The sequence below is a fragment of the Pogona vitticeps genome, chromosome 6 (assembly GCF_051106095.1).
Source record: "Pogona vitticeps strain Pit_001003342236 chromosome 6, PviZW2.1, whole genome shotgun sequence".
Lineage (NCBI taxonomy): Eukaryota > Metazoa > Chordata > Lepidosauria > Squamata > Agamidae > Pogona > Pogona vitticeps.
In genome coordinates this window covers 66,489,984-66,506,267 of record NC_135788.1, presented here as the reverse complement: position 1 = coordinate 66,506,267, position 16,284 = coordinate 66,489,984, and the positions used below count along the sequence as shown (strand labels likewise).

General features: G+C 41.1%; 1 protein-coding gene across 3 annotated transcripts in view; it reads right to left on the bottom strand.

The window, feature by feature from the left end:
* Nucleotides 1-16,284, bottom strand: part of AOAH (acyloxyacyl hydrolase) — a 196,849-nt gene that overhangs the window by 160,169 nt on the left and 20,396 nt on the right. For 2 of the 3 annotated variants that reach the window (XM_020788153.3, XM_073003782.2), the window contains exons 1-2: nt 7,510-7,616; nt 4,621-4,757 (exon numbers count right to left, since the gene is read on the bottom strand). In XM_020788153.3, coding sequence (XP_020643812.3) covers nt 4,621-4,756 — 136 coding nt within the window. In that variant the 5' untranslated portion in view covers nt 4,757; nt 7,510-7,616. Of the gene's footprint in view, nt 1-4,620; nt 4,758-7,509; nt 7,617-16,284 lie in introns of those variants that run through there. The other variant, XM_073003781.2, reaches the window with a different exon arrangement.

The following is a 16,284-nucleotide window of genomic DNA, read 5'->3' as shown; positions in this document are numbered from 1 at the left end:
TAATCTTACTAGCTTTCTCCTAAACTGTTTAAAAAACAAAGAGGCTTTGCCCTTACATGCTTTTTAAAAGAAAAAAACAATCTTCTGTGTGCTGCCTTCCTCCTCTCTGCTCAGGGAGAGAGGAGAGCTATTTTAAAAAGAGTTGAGGGGGAAGGTGTGTGTGTGTGCGCGCACATGTGTGCATGCATGTACATCCAGGTCATCTTCCATCAAAAGGTAAGAGTTTAAGAGGAGGGGTGTGTGTGTGTGTGTGTGTGTGTGTGTGTGTGTGTGTGTGTGTGTGTGTGCATACAGCTGATGTTCCCTCATGAAACAATAGTCAAAGGAGAAGATGTGTGCATGTCTGGCTCATCTTCCCTTTTCTGCACCAGTTCAGGTGATCACACACCTTAACCAATATGAATGGATCTAGATTTTTTTTCTAAGAAGAGAAGCCCCAGAAGTGTAAAAATTATGGATCTCTCTCTCTCTCTCTCTCTCTCTCTCTCTCTCTCTCTCTCTCTCTCTCTCTCTCTCTCTGTGTGTGTGTGTGTGTGTGTGTGTGTGTGTGTGTGTGTGTGTGTGTGTGTGTGTACTCTGGGCTGATTTGCATTTTCCTTTGCATGATTTAAAAAATTAATAAAAAATAGAATTTTTAAATAGAAATTAGCCTGTCCAAATCCATGCATTTTTTTCTTGCAGGTAGTTGCAGCTTTGGATACTGGATAAAATGTATTCGCGAAGGCTTTCACGGCCGGGATCTAATGGTTGTTGTGGGTTTTTTGGGCTCATTGGCCATGTTCTGAAGGTTGTTCTTCCTGACGTTTCGCCAGTCTCTGTGGCCGGCATCTTCAGAGGACTGGAGTAGGTTCCAGTCCTCTGAAGATGCCGGCCACAGAGACTGGCAAAACGTCAGGAAGAACAACCTACAGAACACGGCCAAAGAGCCCAAAAAATCCACAACAACCACTGGATAAAATGTCTGCTGCAAACATCTACACATGCAAAACCAACAAAACCTTCTATTCCACCAACATTGGAATATTTTTACATATATAACCTTTAAAATTTAATACATGTAGTTAGGGGATGGTTATATTATTTTGATGCACAGATGGATAGTTTTGAATGCCTAGATTCCATCCAAGTCTTTGGGCTGGAAATCTGGTAAGAAATCATTTAGTGCTGGGAATTGTTTCTAAATATGAAATGTCAGAGACAAAGGCATTTATATAGTACAAATACAATTTTTGCTGAAGAATAAATTTTCTTCTAAATCTTGTTTTGGAACTTGTACAAGACTATAACACAACAAAGCATGATATACATCCTTGCTATTGAGAAGGAAGGTGAGTGTACATTTTCTTTATGACTGTTGTTGGTAAATCCAGCATCTAAAGAATTCCCATTGAATTTGTTGTGACTAACAAGAGTCACAAACAAACAAAAGGCTAAAAGATATGACGCCGGAAGATGGGCCCCTCAGGTCGGAAGGCGTCCAACATGCTACTGAGGAAGAGCGGAGGACAAGTACAAGTAGCTCCAGAGCTAATGAAGTGGTTGGGCCAAAGCCGAAAGGACGCTCAGCTGTGGACGTGCCTGGAAGTGAAAGGAAAATCCAATGCTGCAAAGAAAAATACTGCATAGGAACCTGGAATGTAAGATCTATGAACATTGGGAAGCTGGAGGTGGTCAAACAGGAGATGGCAAGAATAAACATCGACATCCTGGGCATCAGTGAACTAAAATGGACAGGAATGGGCGAATTCAGCTCAGATGATTATCATATCTACTATTGTGGACAAGAATCCCGTAGAAGGAATGGAGTAGCCCTCATAGTCAACAAAAGAGTGGGAAAAGCTGTAATGGGATACAATCTCAAAAATGATAGAATGATGTCAATACGAATCCAAGGCAGACCATTCAACATCACAATAATCCAAGTTTATGCACCAACCAGCATTGCTGAGGAGACTGAAATTGAACAATTCTATGAAGATTTACAACATCTTCTAGAACTGACACCAAAGAAAGATGTTCTTCTCATTCTAGGGGACTGGAATGCTAAAGTAGGGAGCCAAGAGATAAAAGGAACAACAGGGAAGTTTGGCCTTGGAGTTCAGAACGAAGCAGGACAAAGGCTAATAGAGTTTTGTCAAGAGAATAAGCTGGTCATCACAAACACTCTTTTCCAACAACACAAGAGGCGACTCTATACATGGAAATCACCAGATGGGCAATATCGAAATCAGATTGATTATATTCTCTGCAGCCAAAGATGGAGAAGCTCTATACAGTCAGCAAAAACAAGACCTGGAGCTGACTGCGGTTCTGATCATCAGCTTCTCATAGCAAAATTCAAGCTTAGACTGAAGAGATTAGGAAAAACCACTGGGCCACTCAGGTATAATCTAAACCAAATCCCTTATGAATACACAGTGGAAGTAAAGAACAGATTTAAGGAACTAGATTTGGTGGACAGAGTGCCTGAAGAACTTTGGATAGAGGCTCGTAACACTGTCCAGGAGGCAGCAACGAAAACCATCCCAAAGAAAAGGAAATGCAAGAAAGCAAAGTGGCTGTCCAACGAGGCCTTAGAAATAGCAGAGAGGAGAAGGGAAGCAAAATGCAAGGGAGATAGGGAAAGTTACAGAAACTTGAATTCAGACTTCCAAAGAATAGCAAGGAGAGACAAGAGGGCCTTCTTAAATGAACAATGCAAAGAAATAGAGGAAGATAACAGAAAAGGAAAGACCAGAGATCTGTTCAGGAAAATTGGACATATTAGAGGAACATTTTGCGCAAAGATGAACATGATAAAAGACAAAAATGGGAGGGACCTAACAGAAGCAGAAGACGTCAAGAAGAGGTGGCAAGAATACACAGAGGAATTATATCAGAAAGATGTGGATATCCCGGACAACCCAGACAATGTAGTTGCTGACCTTGAGCCAGACATCCTGGAGAGCGAAGTCAAGTGGGCCTTAGAAAGCCTGGCTAACAACAAGGCCAGTGGAGGTGATGGCATTCCAGTTGAACTATTTAAAATCTTGAAAGATGATGCTGTTAAGGTGCTACATTCAATATGCCAGCAAGTTTGGAAAACTCAACAGTGGCCAGAGGATTGGAAAAGATCAGTCTACATCCCAATCCCAAAGAAGGGCAGTGCCAAAGAATGCTCCAACTACCGTACAATTGCACTCATTTCGCACGCTAGCAAGGTTATGCTCAAAATCCTACAAGGTAGGCTTCAGCAGTATGTGAACCGAGAACTCCCAGAAGTACAAGCTGGATTCCGAAGAGGCAGAGGAACTCGAGACCAAATTGCTAACTTGCGCTGGATTATGGAGAAAGCCAGAGAGTTCCAGAAAAATATCTACTTCTGCTTCATTGACTATGCGAAAGCCTTTGACTGTGTGGACCACAGCAAACTATGGCAAGTTCTTAAAGAAATGGGAGTGCCTGACCACTTTATCTGTCTCCTGAGAAACCTATATGTGGGACAGGAAGCAACAGTTAGAACTGGTCATGGAACAACTGAGTGGTTCAAAATTGGGAAAGGAGTACGGCAAGGCTGTATATTGTCCCCCAGCTTATTTAACTTATATGCAGAATACATCATGCGGAAGGCTGGACTGGAAGAAACCCAAGCCAGGATTAAGATTGCCGGAAGAAATATCAACAACCTCCGATATGCAGATGATACCACTCTGATGGCAGAAAGTGAGGAGGAATTAAAGAACCTTGTAATGAGAGTGAAAGAGGAGAGTGCAAAAAACGGTCTGAAACTCAACATCAAAAAAACTAAGATCATGGCCACTGGTCCCATCACCTCCTGGGAAATAGAAGGGGAAGATATGGAGGCAGTGTCAAATTTTATCTTCCTGGGCTCCATGCTCACTGCAGATGGAGACAGCAGCCCTGAAATTAAAAGGCGCCTTCTTCTTGGGAGGAAAGCGATGACAAATCTGGACAGCATCTTGAAAAGCAGAGACATCACCTTGCCAACAAAAGTCCGAATAGTCAAAGCTATGGTTTTTCCTGTCGTGATGTATGGAAGTGAGAGCTGGACCATAAAGAAAGCAGACCGCCGAAGAATTGATGCCTTTGAATTGTGGTGCTGGAGGAGGCTCTTGAGAATCCCCTGGACTGCAAGGAGAACAAACCTATCAGTTCTAAAGGAAATCAACCCTGAGTGCTCACTGGAAGGACAGATCCTGAAGCTGAGGCTCCAGTACTTTGGCCATCTAATGAGAAGAAAAGACTCCCTGGAAAAGACCCTGATGTTGGGAAAGTGTGATGGCAAGAGGAGAAGGGGACGACCGAGGGTGAGATGGCTGGACAGTGTCTGCGAAGCAACCAACATGAACCTGACACAACTCCGGGAGGCAGTAGAAGACAGGAGGGCCTGGCGTGCTCTGGTCCATGGGGTCACGAAGAGTCGGACACGACTAAACGACTAAACACACAAACACAACAAGAGTCATTTATGTCTACAGTTAACACCGAATCTAGCCCTCTAGTAGCTTTATATAAGTTCATATAGTAGTTTACTATCCCCCTTTGAGGTCAATGAGATATGGAGCAAGTACAAAAATAAACATCCAAACATCCAATAAAAATCTATCATTACATACATACCCACACATGTGTATCCGTGGTTTTTTCCACTGTATAGCAGTTTGTGTCTGCTGTGTGGAATGGATGAAATGCCATTCAGCAAAAGCATAAAGACGAGCAGTAATGTTGAAGAAGTTGGCTTCCAATACATTCTCATTCTGAAGAAATAGGGGAGAGATAAAGAATAGTGTTAACTGTAATTTACAGAATTTAGATTACGTCCTCCCTCATCCCCAGCCAGATAGATTGGATAGGTGGAGGTTTTAACCTGGTATTTATCCCAGGCTTGAAAAATAAATTAAACCTCTGAACAGGACACTGCTAAAAAGCCACGTATAGAGGATGTCTTGATGTTATGCAACTTCCTCGCTTTTAACGATTCAGTCAGCCAAGAGCTCCTGGTGGGCTGTCACATGCAGCTGGTGTCAGGTTTGATGGCTTACCAACAGAGCTCATGGACTTCAGTTTCTAAAAAGGAAGTAGACAACTTGTGAGCCTCCAGAGGTTTTTGAATTGCAACTCAAACTGGGTCCAGCCAGGATAGCTAATAGTGGGGAACAATCACAACCACCAGCATCATGAAGTGGCTGCCCAAGGCAGACTGTTTTTCCCCAAAAATGGAATAAAATGGAGTCTACTTTCAGCCTCTCATACTCAGCCCTTGAAATTGTCATATTGCTTGGCTGACTGTGGTTTACATGGCTTAAACTCATGCAACCCAGTGCCTATTTACATCATAAGCCAGCGTGGAGTCCCAGCCATCCCTGGGGTGAATTTCAATGCTGTTTCCTTCTAGTAGAGATGTATAGCATTACTCCATTAATTAACTTTTTAAAAAATAACTGTATGTCAAAAATGGAAAGCCTTCTACTCAGAAACAGCTGGCCCAGAAATCCTTTTTAGAAAACAAAAACTAGTTCTTTTCTAAGGGAAAAGGCAATCTGGACAGGCATTATGTAATTCTATTATAACTGTTATATTATTGACCAATATTATTTAGAAGTGTTTTTTCTTGAGCATACAAAGCAGTTTCCATATATTATTTCAGTAATTAGTGCAACAATCAATATGACTGTTCCCCTTCTTCAGACAGAATGTGGACCTAAGATTTAGCATAGTCATAATCAGACACTTGTAGGTTCTGTATTTAATAGTCATGTGTGGAGGTTTTGTTGTTCTTAATGTGTATTACTTCACTAACATGTTTTTGTGACTCTTTCTTGGTTGATCTGTTCACATGTTCTGTGCCTGGGGCATACCACAAGTTCTTTAGTCTAGGCACTTCCCAAGTTCCAAACTAGGAAAGAGGTTGTGTTGCTCAGTATCAGAAGTTTTGTAGATTCTGTAAATACATTTTGAAAAGAGGGGTTTTTAGTATTAGTAAGGTTGTGCTACTGGTTTTCCGTCATATCACAAGATTTGTATAATGAGAAGGTGAATTGCATAATATGCAAATAATTTGAGGAACTAGAATGTGACAAGGACTGCTGGATAGCTCAGTGGCTTAGATCTCTGGCTGCGGAGCTAGAGGTTTAAAATTCAATTCTCCACTGTGGCTCTTTGAGAGGGGCTGGACTTAATGATCTATAGGGTCCCTTCCAGCTCTGAAGTTCAAAGATTATTATAACGTATCAGTCACCTGACCATTTCTCACATTGGGAGGTTGTGAATATCTGATCATTTCTTACATTGCGAAGTTGTGAATATCTATTACAACTAATCTATTTCCATATAAGGCAGGGAAACTCCAAGTTTTCTCACAGGGGTTGGCAATACAAAATTAATTGGATTTACTGAAAAGCAATAAAGAGAAAACAGGGAAGTTGTTTCCCACACACTAATTCTTACAAACCACAATGACAAGCTTCTGCAACAGCAATTGTAAAGAAGCAAAAGACGAATTGCTAAGGGAAGCGCTGTTGACCTCTAACTCTACAAATGACACCGTAAGTGGCCCCCAACCTCCTGCATTGTCATGCTCCTAACTCAGTGCATTCATGTTACGCTCATTTAAGATTATTCCATCTGATAGTGGTCTTTATGTGGCAAACAATTTTTGTGCTGCAGTGTAACATACAGACCAGCCAATTTTTCCCAGGCAAACACAGAGCTCTTTGGCCTTCCTTAGTATTGATGTGCACAGAGGAAACTACCTGACTGGCACAGCAAGCCACTGCATGCAAGGTAGAAAGAATCACTTACTGCAGTCCTCAATGAGGAAGTCGTACCTTCTGCACCAGCCACAAGCAAAGCACATAACATAAAATAACCGTACTGAATTCTTAGAGTAGCTCCTTGAACCTCACTTGAAGTGGCCTGTTTCATATGTGCCAGAACACTGCTCTGGAACCATGGCTCTCACCTTTTCATATATTATACTCCACTAGTTGCTCTGTTAGCAGTATTGTTTGATGCAAAAGTCATGTTAGGAACTGCAAATTATAATAATACTTTAAATTTCTCGGGTAAAGTAATCTTAAAACACAGAGAAAACAAAGTAAAAATGTAATATTGCTTTAGGAGAGCTATGTTGCTCATTTTCATATAATTATTCTCTTTCTGCATTTACCTTCCTAACATCTAACTTACAAGCATGTCCATGTATTGTACCGGCCATGGGATCTAAAACTGCCTGATGCCGCATCAGTGGCAGCAGCAACAACAGTACCTTTGAAAAGCAACGGTAAAATCAAGCAGTCGCTAGGTATGCCCTTGAACCTTCTACAGTAGTTACAGCATCCCCACTGTCACCTTTGGCAAAAACAGAACAGGTGACACTTTCCACATCATTCTACAGTGGACAGTTGTAGGGTGGCGCCATTCTACCCCCAGAAGCACAAAACCCAAGGCAAGCTCAAAAAGAGCTAGCATCAACCAAGTACAACATAAATCATATGTAATATCCCTTACCAGTAAATTCTGAAGCCTTGGTTTCTTAACAGAAAAGCAACAGCAAAAGGAAATGCCCTTTCAAGAGAGATTTCTCTCAAAGAAACAGAGTTTTGTCCAGGCCTTCCTCTTCCTCTTTTCTTAGCAAGTGTGGCAACTAGGATCATAGATTCCCCCGCTCATAAACGTAATTTAATTGAAACTAAAACATAGGGTAAGAGAAGAAATCTGCTGTTTGTATATCAATGAATAGGTACAAAGTGAATGCAATTTAGCTGATTCACAAAGTACTATAACTCTCATTCTAAGAAAAGAGGGCACTATATGAGGAACCCCTGCCAGAAGGCCCCCATTACAAAAATATAAGAATTTAAAAAATTAGTTTCTTTTATTAAAATGTTCTTTTATTAAAACAATATTTTGCCTGTAATCATCTGTAAAAATGCCTGAACTTACCATTAAGCAATATAAGCAGAGTCCTGAAGGAAGGGGAGGCCCACACAGAGTTTGCAAATGGACAGAGACCAAATCTTTGCTCTCAAAAAACTTTGGAGCAGATTTCCTGCTTCCTTCCACTTAGCTGGAACAGATCTGCTTACTTCCACTTAGCTGGAAAGAACTGGGGATCTGCTCCAGATCTTTCCTTCAGCCAAGGAGATCAAATATCTGGGCTTTTGCAAACTGATCAAAATCTAGGGAGTACGGAATAGAAGATAAGCAAACAACACAGGAAACTTCGTGTTGCAGCTAAACAAAACTTCAAGCATTAGTATATGATATACAAAAGTATCAACATCAACATATCAAACAACAAATATTAACATTGTTCTGTCTAATACTAATCAAGTAAATTATATAAAAAAGGGACGTGGTGGCGCTGTGGGCTAAACCGCAGAAGCCTGTGCTGCAGGGTCAGAAGACCAAGCAGTCGTAAGATCAAATCCACGTGACGGAGTGAGTGCCCGTCACTTTTCCCAGCTCCCGCCAACCTAGCGGTTTGAAAGCATGCAAATGCGAGTAGATAAATAGGGACCACCTCGGTGGGAAGGTAACAGCGTTCCATGTCTAAGTCGCACTGGCCATGTGACCATGGAAGATTGTCTTCGGACAAAACGCTGGCTCTATGGCTTGGAAACGGGGATGAGCACCGCCCCCTAGAGTCGGACATGACTGGACAAAAATTGTCAAGGGGAACCTTTACCTTTTACCTTTACTTAAATTATTTAAAAAAATTCTGCGATACGGGTTTCCTGTGTCAGTTTTTTGTTTTTTGCAAACTGGGCAGGAGTCTCTCAGGGCAAAGGCACTGCACTAACAACTCTGGTCTTCAGGAAGAAGAGGGCTTTGAAGAAAGTTCATTGTAAGTTCATTCTTCTGCTTTAGGGATCTTCCTTTTCCAGAAAGACTTTCCATGTAATGATTCATGCCTCTATTCAGCTTTGGATTAACAATTTAAAAAATAATCACATGCTTAGGGCACCAACAAGGGAAAGGGACACCACAGAGGTTTTTTTTTTCAGTGCTGGATTTAACATGGACCATGATGCAAATATTGCACTCTCCTTGACCAATTATATCTATCCATCCCTCATCCTTGGCTCTCTCCTTCCTTTCTGGCTCTCTCCTTCCTTTCTCTCAAGCCCCAAGAAAAACACTTCCCTACCTGAAGGAATTGAGTATGAATGAGTAAAAACTGAAAAATATAAAGACTTGCCTAGCGAGACAACTCATGCTTTGAGTGAAATTATCAGTCACCATCATCACTGCTTGGTGTGTGTTTCTGTGTGTATGTGTGTGTGTTTACTTCTGTATCTTGGGAGGATGGCTGTTCTTTTAGAACCATGGTCTCTGCACTATATAAGCAAGACAAAGAAATAACAGCCACTGTTAAAAACACCCCAAAAGGGAATTTAAGCTCTTGTTTGAGGTTTCAGTTTACAGATTCTGACAAAATTTGACTACACTCATCAAAGTGTGACAGTCCATGATTTTACTGGAAGCTGGTAATTTGATTGTACATACGGTTTTGTATACAATATGTGGTTCTTTTTATATATTTTAATTGCATTTTAATTATTTTGCCCTTTTATTTTGCCTTTTTATTGTATTTTAAATGCTGTAAGCCGCCCAGAGACCTTCGGGTAGTGTGGGCGGCATATAAATTAAATAAACAAATAAATAAATAAATAAATAAATAAATAAATAAATAAATAAATAAATAAATAAATAAATAAATAAATAAATAAAATACCATATTTTCATGCATATAATGTGCCCATTGTACTTTTTTTTTCAAGCCATGGGCCTCACTTTGTGTTATTTTCTTAGAGGGCACCACAATCTTTTCAGTGCTTATGGCTTCTAAAGGTCTTAATCCAGGCCTGGGTATATTGTATCAGTTTTAAATGAATTTTGGTGGGTCAAGTGAATGATGCAAAGAGCACTTGCACCCTTGAGGAATATAGCCTATGACTGCATATGTGCATAACCTCATAATGACCATATATTCTCACACAGGAGACCCAGTATGACACGTAAAATTCAGCTGCCTGGGGCTCAGAAGAGAAAGCAATGAAATAAATGCTGCTGTCCTGGCAAAGACAACATGCCTTGCAGAATTTTTCTCTGCTTCGACAATAGAAAACATAGATGCTAATGATGAAGAACCAGTTCCATCTCTCCCAAGTACATCTGCAGAAAATGAGAGTAAATGAGAAAATGAGTTATTTTATTTAACTGCAATGATCTTTGATGCTAATGCTTGTGCAATATAAACTGATTTCTAATGAAACTCTATTTTTCTAATAAAAATTAATTATAACAATTCTACAAAAGGACTGGTCTCTTGAACAGCAGGGTCTGGCTAAATCCAGGAGGTGGAGAGGACCACAAACTAGCTATCTTTTAAGAGTCCTACCTAACTGAGCTTTAGTGAGTTCTGTGTCAGTTCTTGCAAACTACTGGTGAAGTGTAAAGTGTTCTTTTTTAGGTCAGACTTGTTCAAAGGGCTTATGCTACACACTGCTGATATCCTGGGGCTTGCCCCAGCACAAAGGTGGTAGGTAAGTGGCCTGTTCAACTCTCTGACCGAGTGCAACTTGCCCCTTAGGGGGTCCAGTGCACCACACTGCCCACACTACCCAAAGGTCTTTGGGCAGCTTCCAGCAACATATCCATGGAAACTAAGGAGTATATAGCAGTAGACCTATGTTCTTTGTAAGTTGTCTTGTCCAAGAATCTACTTGAAGTTTTGTTGGCATGTATTTAAATGTATTTACTTCAGATATATAATTCATTTAACCTTTCATTGTATGTGTGATGTTCACCACATGGCTCCTGCCTGTTTCCCCAAACAAAGGGCTCACACTATGTCATCCTACCAGCAGATACCAATTGTGATGTTCCCTCTTTTCCTCACTGCCACCAGTGGATTTCCTTTATCCACAATACAGTATATAAAGAACTTTAGTCAGACACTTGTCTGGTTACTGCCAACAGTATTTATTGAAGGGTGTTAAACTTAATCAGAATCATGGATGTTCTTTATTCAAAGCATACAATCAAATCATTAAAATGTCATATGTCTTGCCACATTACCAATCACCACCTGCTCTATCTATTTATCTTGACCAGCTTATCTCTATTAGTATCTGTTCTCACAATCTCCCTGACTCTCTCTCTCTCTCTGCAAATTCTATATCTCTTCATCTCTTCTGCCAAACCTTCTTATATCCACTGACTGCACCCATCCACTCCTCTCATAGGCTCATGCAAATCAGCTCATGATTATGAATGGCATGAGTGATGTGGGGTGATCGTCACAGTTTTGGCTGAAATCCTGTTGCCAGAATTTATGCCATGTAAGGCTGATGACTTCATCAGCTGTGGTAATTTTCAGAAATTAAACATTTCAGATACCCTCCCCCCCCCCCAAGGCTCCTTTGGAATCCTTTACATCATGGGGATATGGTTGTGGAATACAGGACAGATGGAGTGTTCAGTTGCTGAAAACTACCACGCCTTGAATTATTTTACTTGTGGCAGAAATTAAAGACTTCCTGCCCCCATTCCTGCAGCCTCCAATGGCTTCCACATGACACAAGGGATCCAAAAGGAGCCTTAGGGTGTTTGGGGAAAAATAATCTGGGTTTCTTGTCTATATAATCAATTAATCAATAAACTGTTGACTTTAACTTTACTTTTCAAAATATTGCTGCAGCTGATGGCATCATCAGCCTTACATGGTGTATGTTGTGCAACATAATTTCAGCTATTGAAAGAAATATTTTGTCTTTTGAGCCTCAAAAGTACTGCCAGAACACTGTTGACAACTGTAGACTTCAAATACAATGATTATCCAGAAGAGCTAGTATGCAGTGGGCTGGTGGACTGGAGACAGTGCACTACTATCTAGGTCTTCCTCCACTTCCCAGAACATTGAGACATGGCAGGACTGGGATGTGGATGTACCCATTCTAAAGCCTATAATTTCATCAACATACTTATAGGGAGGGACCATTCTTGTGAGACCATCCATGGAGGAGCTGTACATAATTGCTTTTGATTGACTACAGTGTAATGAATGAAGAGAAATCTATAACACCACTTCTTGCTCTGGCCATAGTAAACCAGTAAAGCTATGAAAGCAGCAGTGCCTTCACCACCTGCTCCCACCACAGAAGACCAAGCTGATTTTTAGTAGCCTAGCAAATGTATTTCCTTGACAGTTGTGAACTTTTAAAGATAATTTTGCTGTCAGATTTTATATTTGGATGACTGAAATCGTGTGTGTGTGTGTGTGTGTGTGTGTGTGTGTGTGTGTGTGTTACGAACAGAACAAGCCACCAAGAAAAAGGGTGTCTCTTCTGTACGCAGCAGTCACCCTGGAATACCAAATGCAAGATGACATCTATGTACCTTGTCTAGTGATCTAGTTTTCTTCTTCTTCTCAGCTGAACTTTTGTTAAGACAGCACACCATGATGCCTAGATTTCCTTTAATCTTTTACAAAACATTTTAAACACATATCAGATAGTAGCCCATGACATTTGAATATACTTTTTAAAATGTGCACCCTAAATTGCAAGGTTTGGTTTGAAATGTAAAACCTTTGGAATATGACATGCTTAAGAATGGATTGTAATCCCTCAGGACCATTGTCTCTAATCTTGACTATCTGTAATGCCATTTATTCTCTATGCACCTTCAAATTATCATGTGAGCCATCCCAGACCATGTAAGGAGAGCCCTCGAATGTGTGTGAACTTCAGTGCTAACAGGGGTGCCTATGCATCAATGTATAATTTGATTAGGCTTCCTTTCAAGACCACCTCCCTCAGCTGAGGTCCAGGTCAGGATGGTGCTTTGGCAGGGAGAAGTTTCATATGTCTCCCCACTGACTAATATATGGAAAACAAACGGCTGTAACTTCCATTTTTTAAATATTTGCCTTTTTGGTAAGGAGGGATGGAATTTGTAGCCTAATAGCTTTTTCTAAGAGGGTGACAACAGGCACATTTCAGACAAATGGATGAAAGCAGCAACACTGTTTTTTGCTTTTAAACAAAATACACTACCTTTAAAACTGCTCTCATTCTGCTGCCAGGAAAACCGCCAGAAAGAGAGAGAGATGATGGTAGGTCCAAAACTGGAGGTAAAATATCCATTTGGTAGGATGTCAAACTCAACCTTGTAAGGTGGAAGTGTGCTTTGCAATAGGGTCATGATTACAAGACAGGAAGAGGTGAGGCATCATCATCCTCTCCAATCTACTCAGAGCCTAACCATTATTGAAACAGCATTTGCCATGTTGTGCTCACTCTCGGACAGTTCCCTTTTCTTATCTCTGAACGCTGTTATCTTTGATACATAGGATTGTTGATGCAATAGCAAGAGTTTTAACAATATGGTGGTAGGGGTTGTAGAGAAGGGACACAGAAAGAATGGTGGTATGGGACACTTGCAGTGTTTAGTTTTAGAGACTGGAACACTTATTAATTTTAATGCGATATAATTCAACATTAATTTATGAAAGGATAAAAAAATACTTTGATAGCTCATATGTCCAGCTGCAGAGCCAGAGGTTGGGAGTTCAATTCCCCACTGTGCCTCTGAGTAGAAGAGTCTGCCCGTGTAGCCTTTGGCAAGTCCCAGAGCGCCCACAAGAAGGGAGCGCTAAACCACTTCTGTGTCCTTTCTACCTAGGAAACCCTTTCTACCTAGAAAAGATTCGCCATAACTGTCAATTGACTTGATGGTGCATAATTATAAAACTACACATGGGCCCTTCATATCTAGGGCTACAAAGTGAGCATTTAAATCTCAGCTTGGCTCTTATGTTTGTAACAAGACCTTGCCCTTCCAAAATCAGCTTGCTATTGTGTGCATTCATAAACATTTTTGTCTGCAACATTCTTCTCATAAACTCAAAGCAGAGGGTAATTAAAAACGTGATAGTCTTATTCATCCATCAAATAGCACATATATTTTGTATTCAGGGATCCAATCCAAACACACAAATAGCTCATATGAAGCAAACCATAGAGATGGCACATTCGATTTTTCTCTCATTTATCGTGCAGAAGTCAAGCTGTGAAATCAATGGAAAATGGTATAAACATGAAAGTAGGGGATTGGAAGGCATTCATCTTTATAGCTTCTTTGCTTTAATACAAAAAAGTTTCTAGGAAGTCTCTGGCTTTATAGTTCCTGCTGGAATCATTAAATCATGCTCCACTATACTTCTGCTCTTGTGCTCCACAGGGTGGTTGGCTGGTTGACCGACTGGCATTCTTATTACTACTCTTCCTGCAGTCCTTTTCAGCCAGTTTAACAAGCCAATTCAATTAAAATATAAATAGAATTACCAACAAATGTACCTGATGTTAAAATACCTGCTGCTAAGTAATTTTATCTGTCTATATGTATTTTAAAATATGAATTCTCGAAGGCTTTCATGGCCGGAATCCAATGGTTGTTGTGGGTTTTCCAGGCTGTTTGGCTATGTTCTTAAAGTTTTTCTTCCTAACGTTTCACCAGTCTCTGTGGCCGGCATCTTCAGAGGACAGAAGTCAGGAGTTCTGACTGCTGTCCACTGAAGATGTTGGTCACAGAGACTGGCGAAAGGTTAGGAAGAAAAACCTTAAGAACATAGCCAAACAGCCCGGAAAATCCACAACAACTATATTTTAAAATACTTTTAAAAAATTTCACTGAGTACACATACATTTCTCACAAAATGCATTCTTGGTGCCAGGTTTTATTAAACTATATATGCACAACATGCACTGGCAGGAGGGGCTATCAGGAACATTTGCTTTAGTTCTGTCTAGTCAAGTAAATTATTCTCCCTTCCTTTTGCATCAAACATGTTTTTCTCTTGCCCTCGAAACCCTGGAATAAAGACATGAGAAAAGAATTATGGATTAAACACGGGCCACACTTTATTAAGCATAATCAACATTGCCATCCTTTGGCAAAGGGGGGGGTCCTGCCATAGTGGGGAAGCAGGTTAAAGCACAGAGGTCTCAAAGGACCCCCTAATCAACAAATGGCCGAGCCCCTGGCCCCAGGTTTTCACGGTCTTAAAGACAGCGAGAACCCAGCTGGCCGCAATTTGACCACCGGACCTCAAGCCAGCTTCTCCTTGTTGACTGTTAGTCTGATTGTGGCCCCAGCGCATCTCCCCCACACACACACACAAGCACAGTAATCGCATGATCCAGAGTGCTGGGAGGTCAGATGGGCTATAGCTTACCTGAGATTACAATGGGACTCACCAAAACCTGTTATATCTGCAGTACCTGCCACAGCATAGGGACAAGCCAAGCTAGGTTCCATGCCCGTCATCAAGCCAATTGAGCAAGCAGGCCCCCCTTGATATCTTCAAGGAAGATCGTCGTTTAGTCATTTAGTCATTTCTGACTCTCTGTGACCATATGGACCAGAGCACACCAGGGCCTCCTATCTTCCACTGCCTCCCAGAGTTGTGTCAAATTCATTCTGGTAGTTTCGATGACACTGTCCAAACATCTCATCCTCTGTCGTCTCCTTCTCCTCTTGCCTTCACACTTTCCTAACATCAAGGTCTTTTCCAAGGAGTCTTCTCTTCTCATGAGATGGCCAAAGTATTGGAGCCTCAACTTCAAGATCTGTCCTTCCAGTGAGCATTCAGGCTTAATTTCCTTTAGAATTGATAGGTTTGTTCTCCTTGCAGTCCAGGGGACTCTCAAGAATTTCCTCCAGCACCACAATTCAAAAGCATCAATTCTTCGGTGGTCAGTTTTCTTTATGGTCCAGCTCTCACTTCCACACATCACTACAGGGAAAACCATAGCTTTGACTATGTGGACTTTTGTTGGCAATGTGATGACTCTGCTTTTTAGGATGCTGTCAAGGTTTGTCATCACTTTCCTCCCAAGAAGCAGGCGCCTTTTAATTTCGGGGCTGCTGTCTCCATCTGCAGTGATCATGGAGCCCAAGAAAGTAAAACCTGTCACTGCCTCCATATCTTCCCCTTCTATTTGCCAGGAGGTTATGGGACCAGTGGCTATGATCTTAGTTTTTTTGATGTTCAGCTTCAGACCGTTTTTTGTGCTCTCCTCTTTCACCCTCATTACAAGGTTCCTTAATTCTTCCTCACTTTCTGCCATCAGAGTGGTATCATCTACATATCGGAGGTTGTTGATATTTCTTTCGGCAATCTTGATTCCGGCTTGGGATTCCTCCAGTCCGGCCTTTCGCATGATGTATTCTGCATATAAGTTGAACAAGCAGGGGGACAATATACAGCCTTGT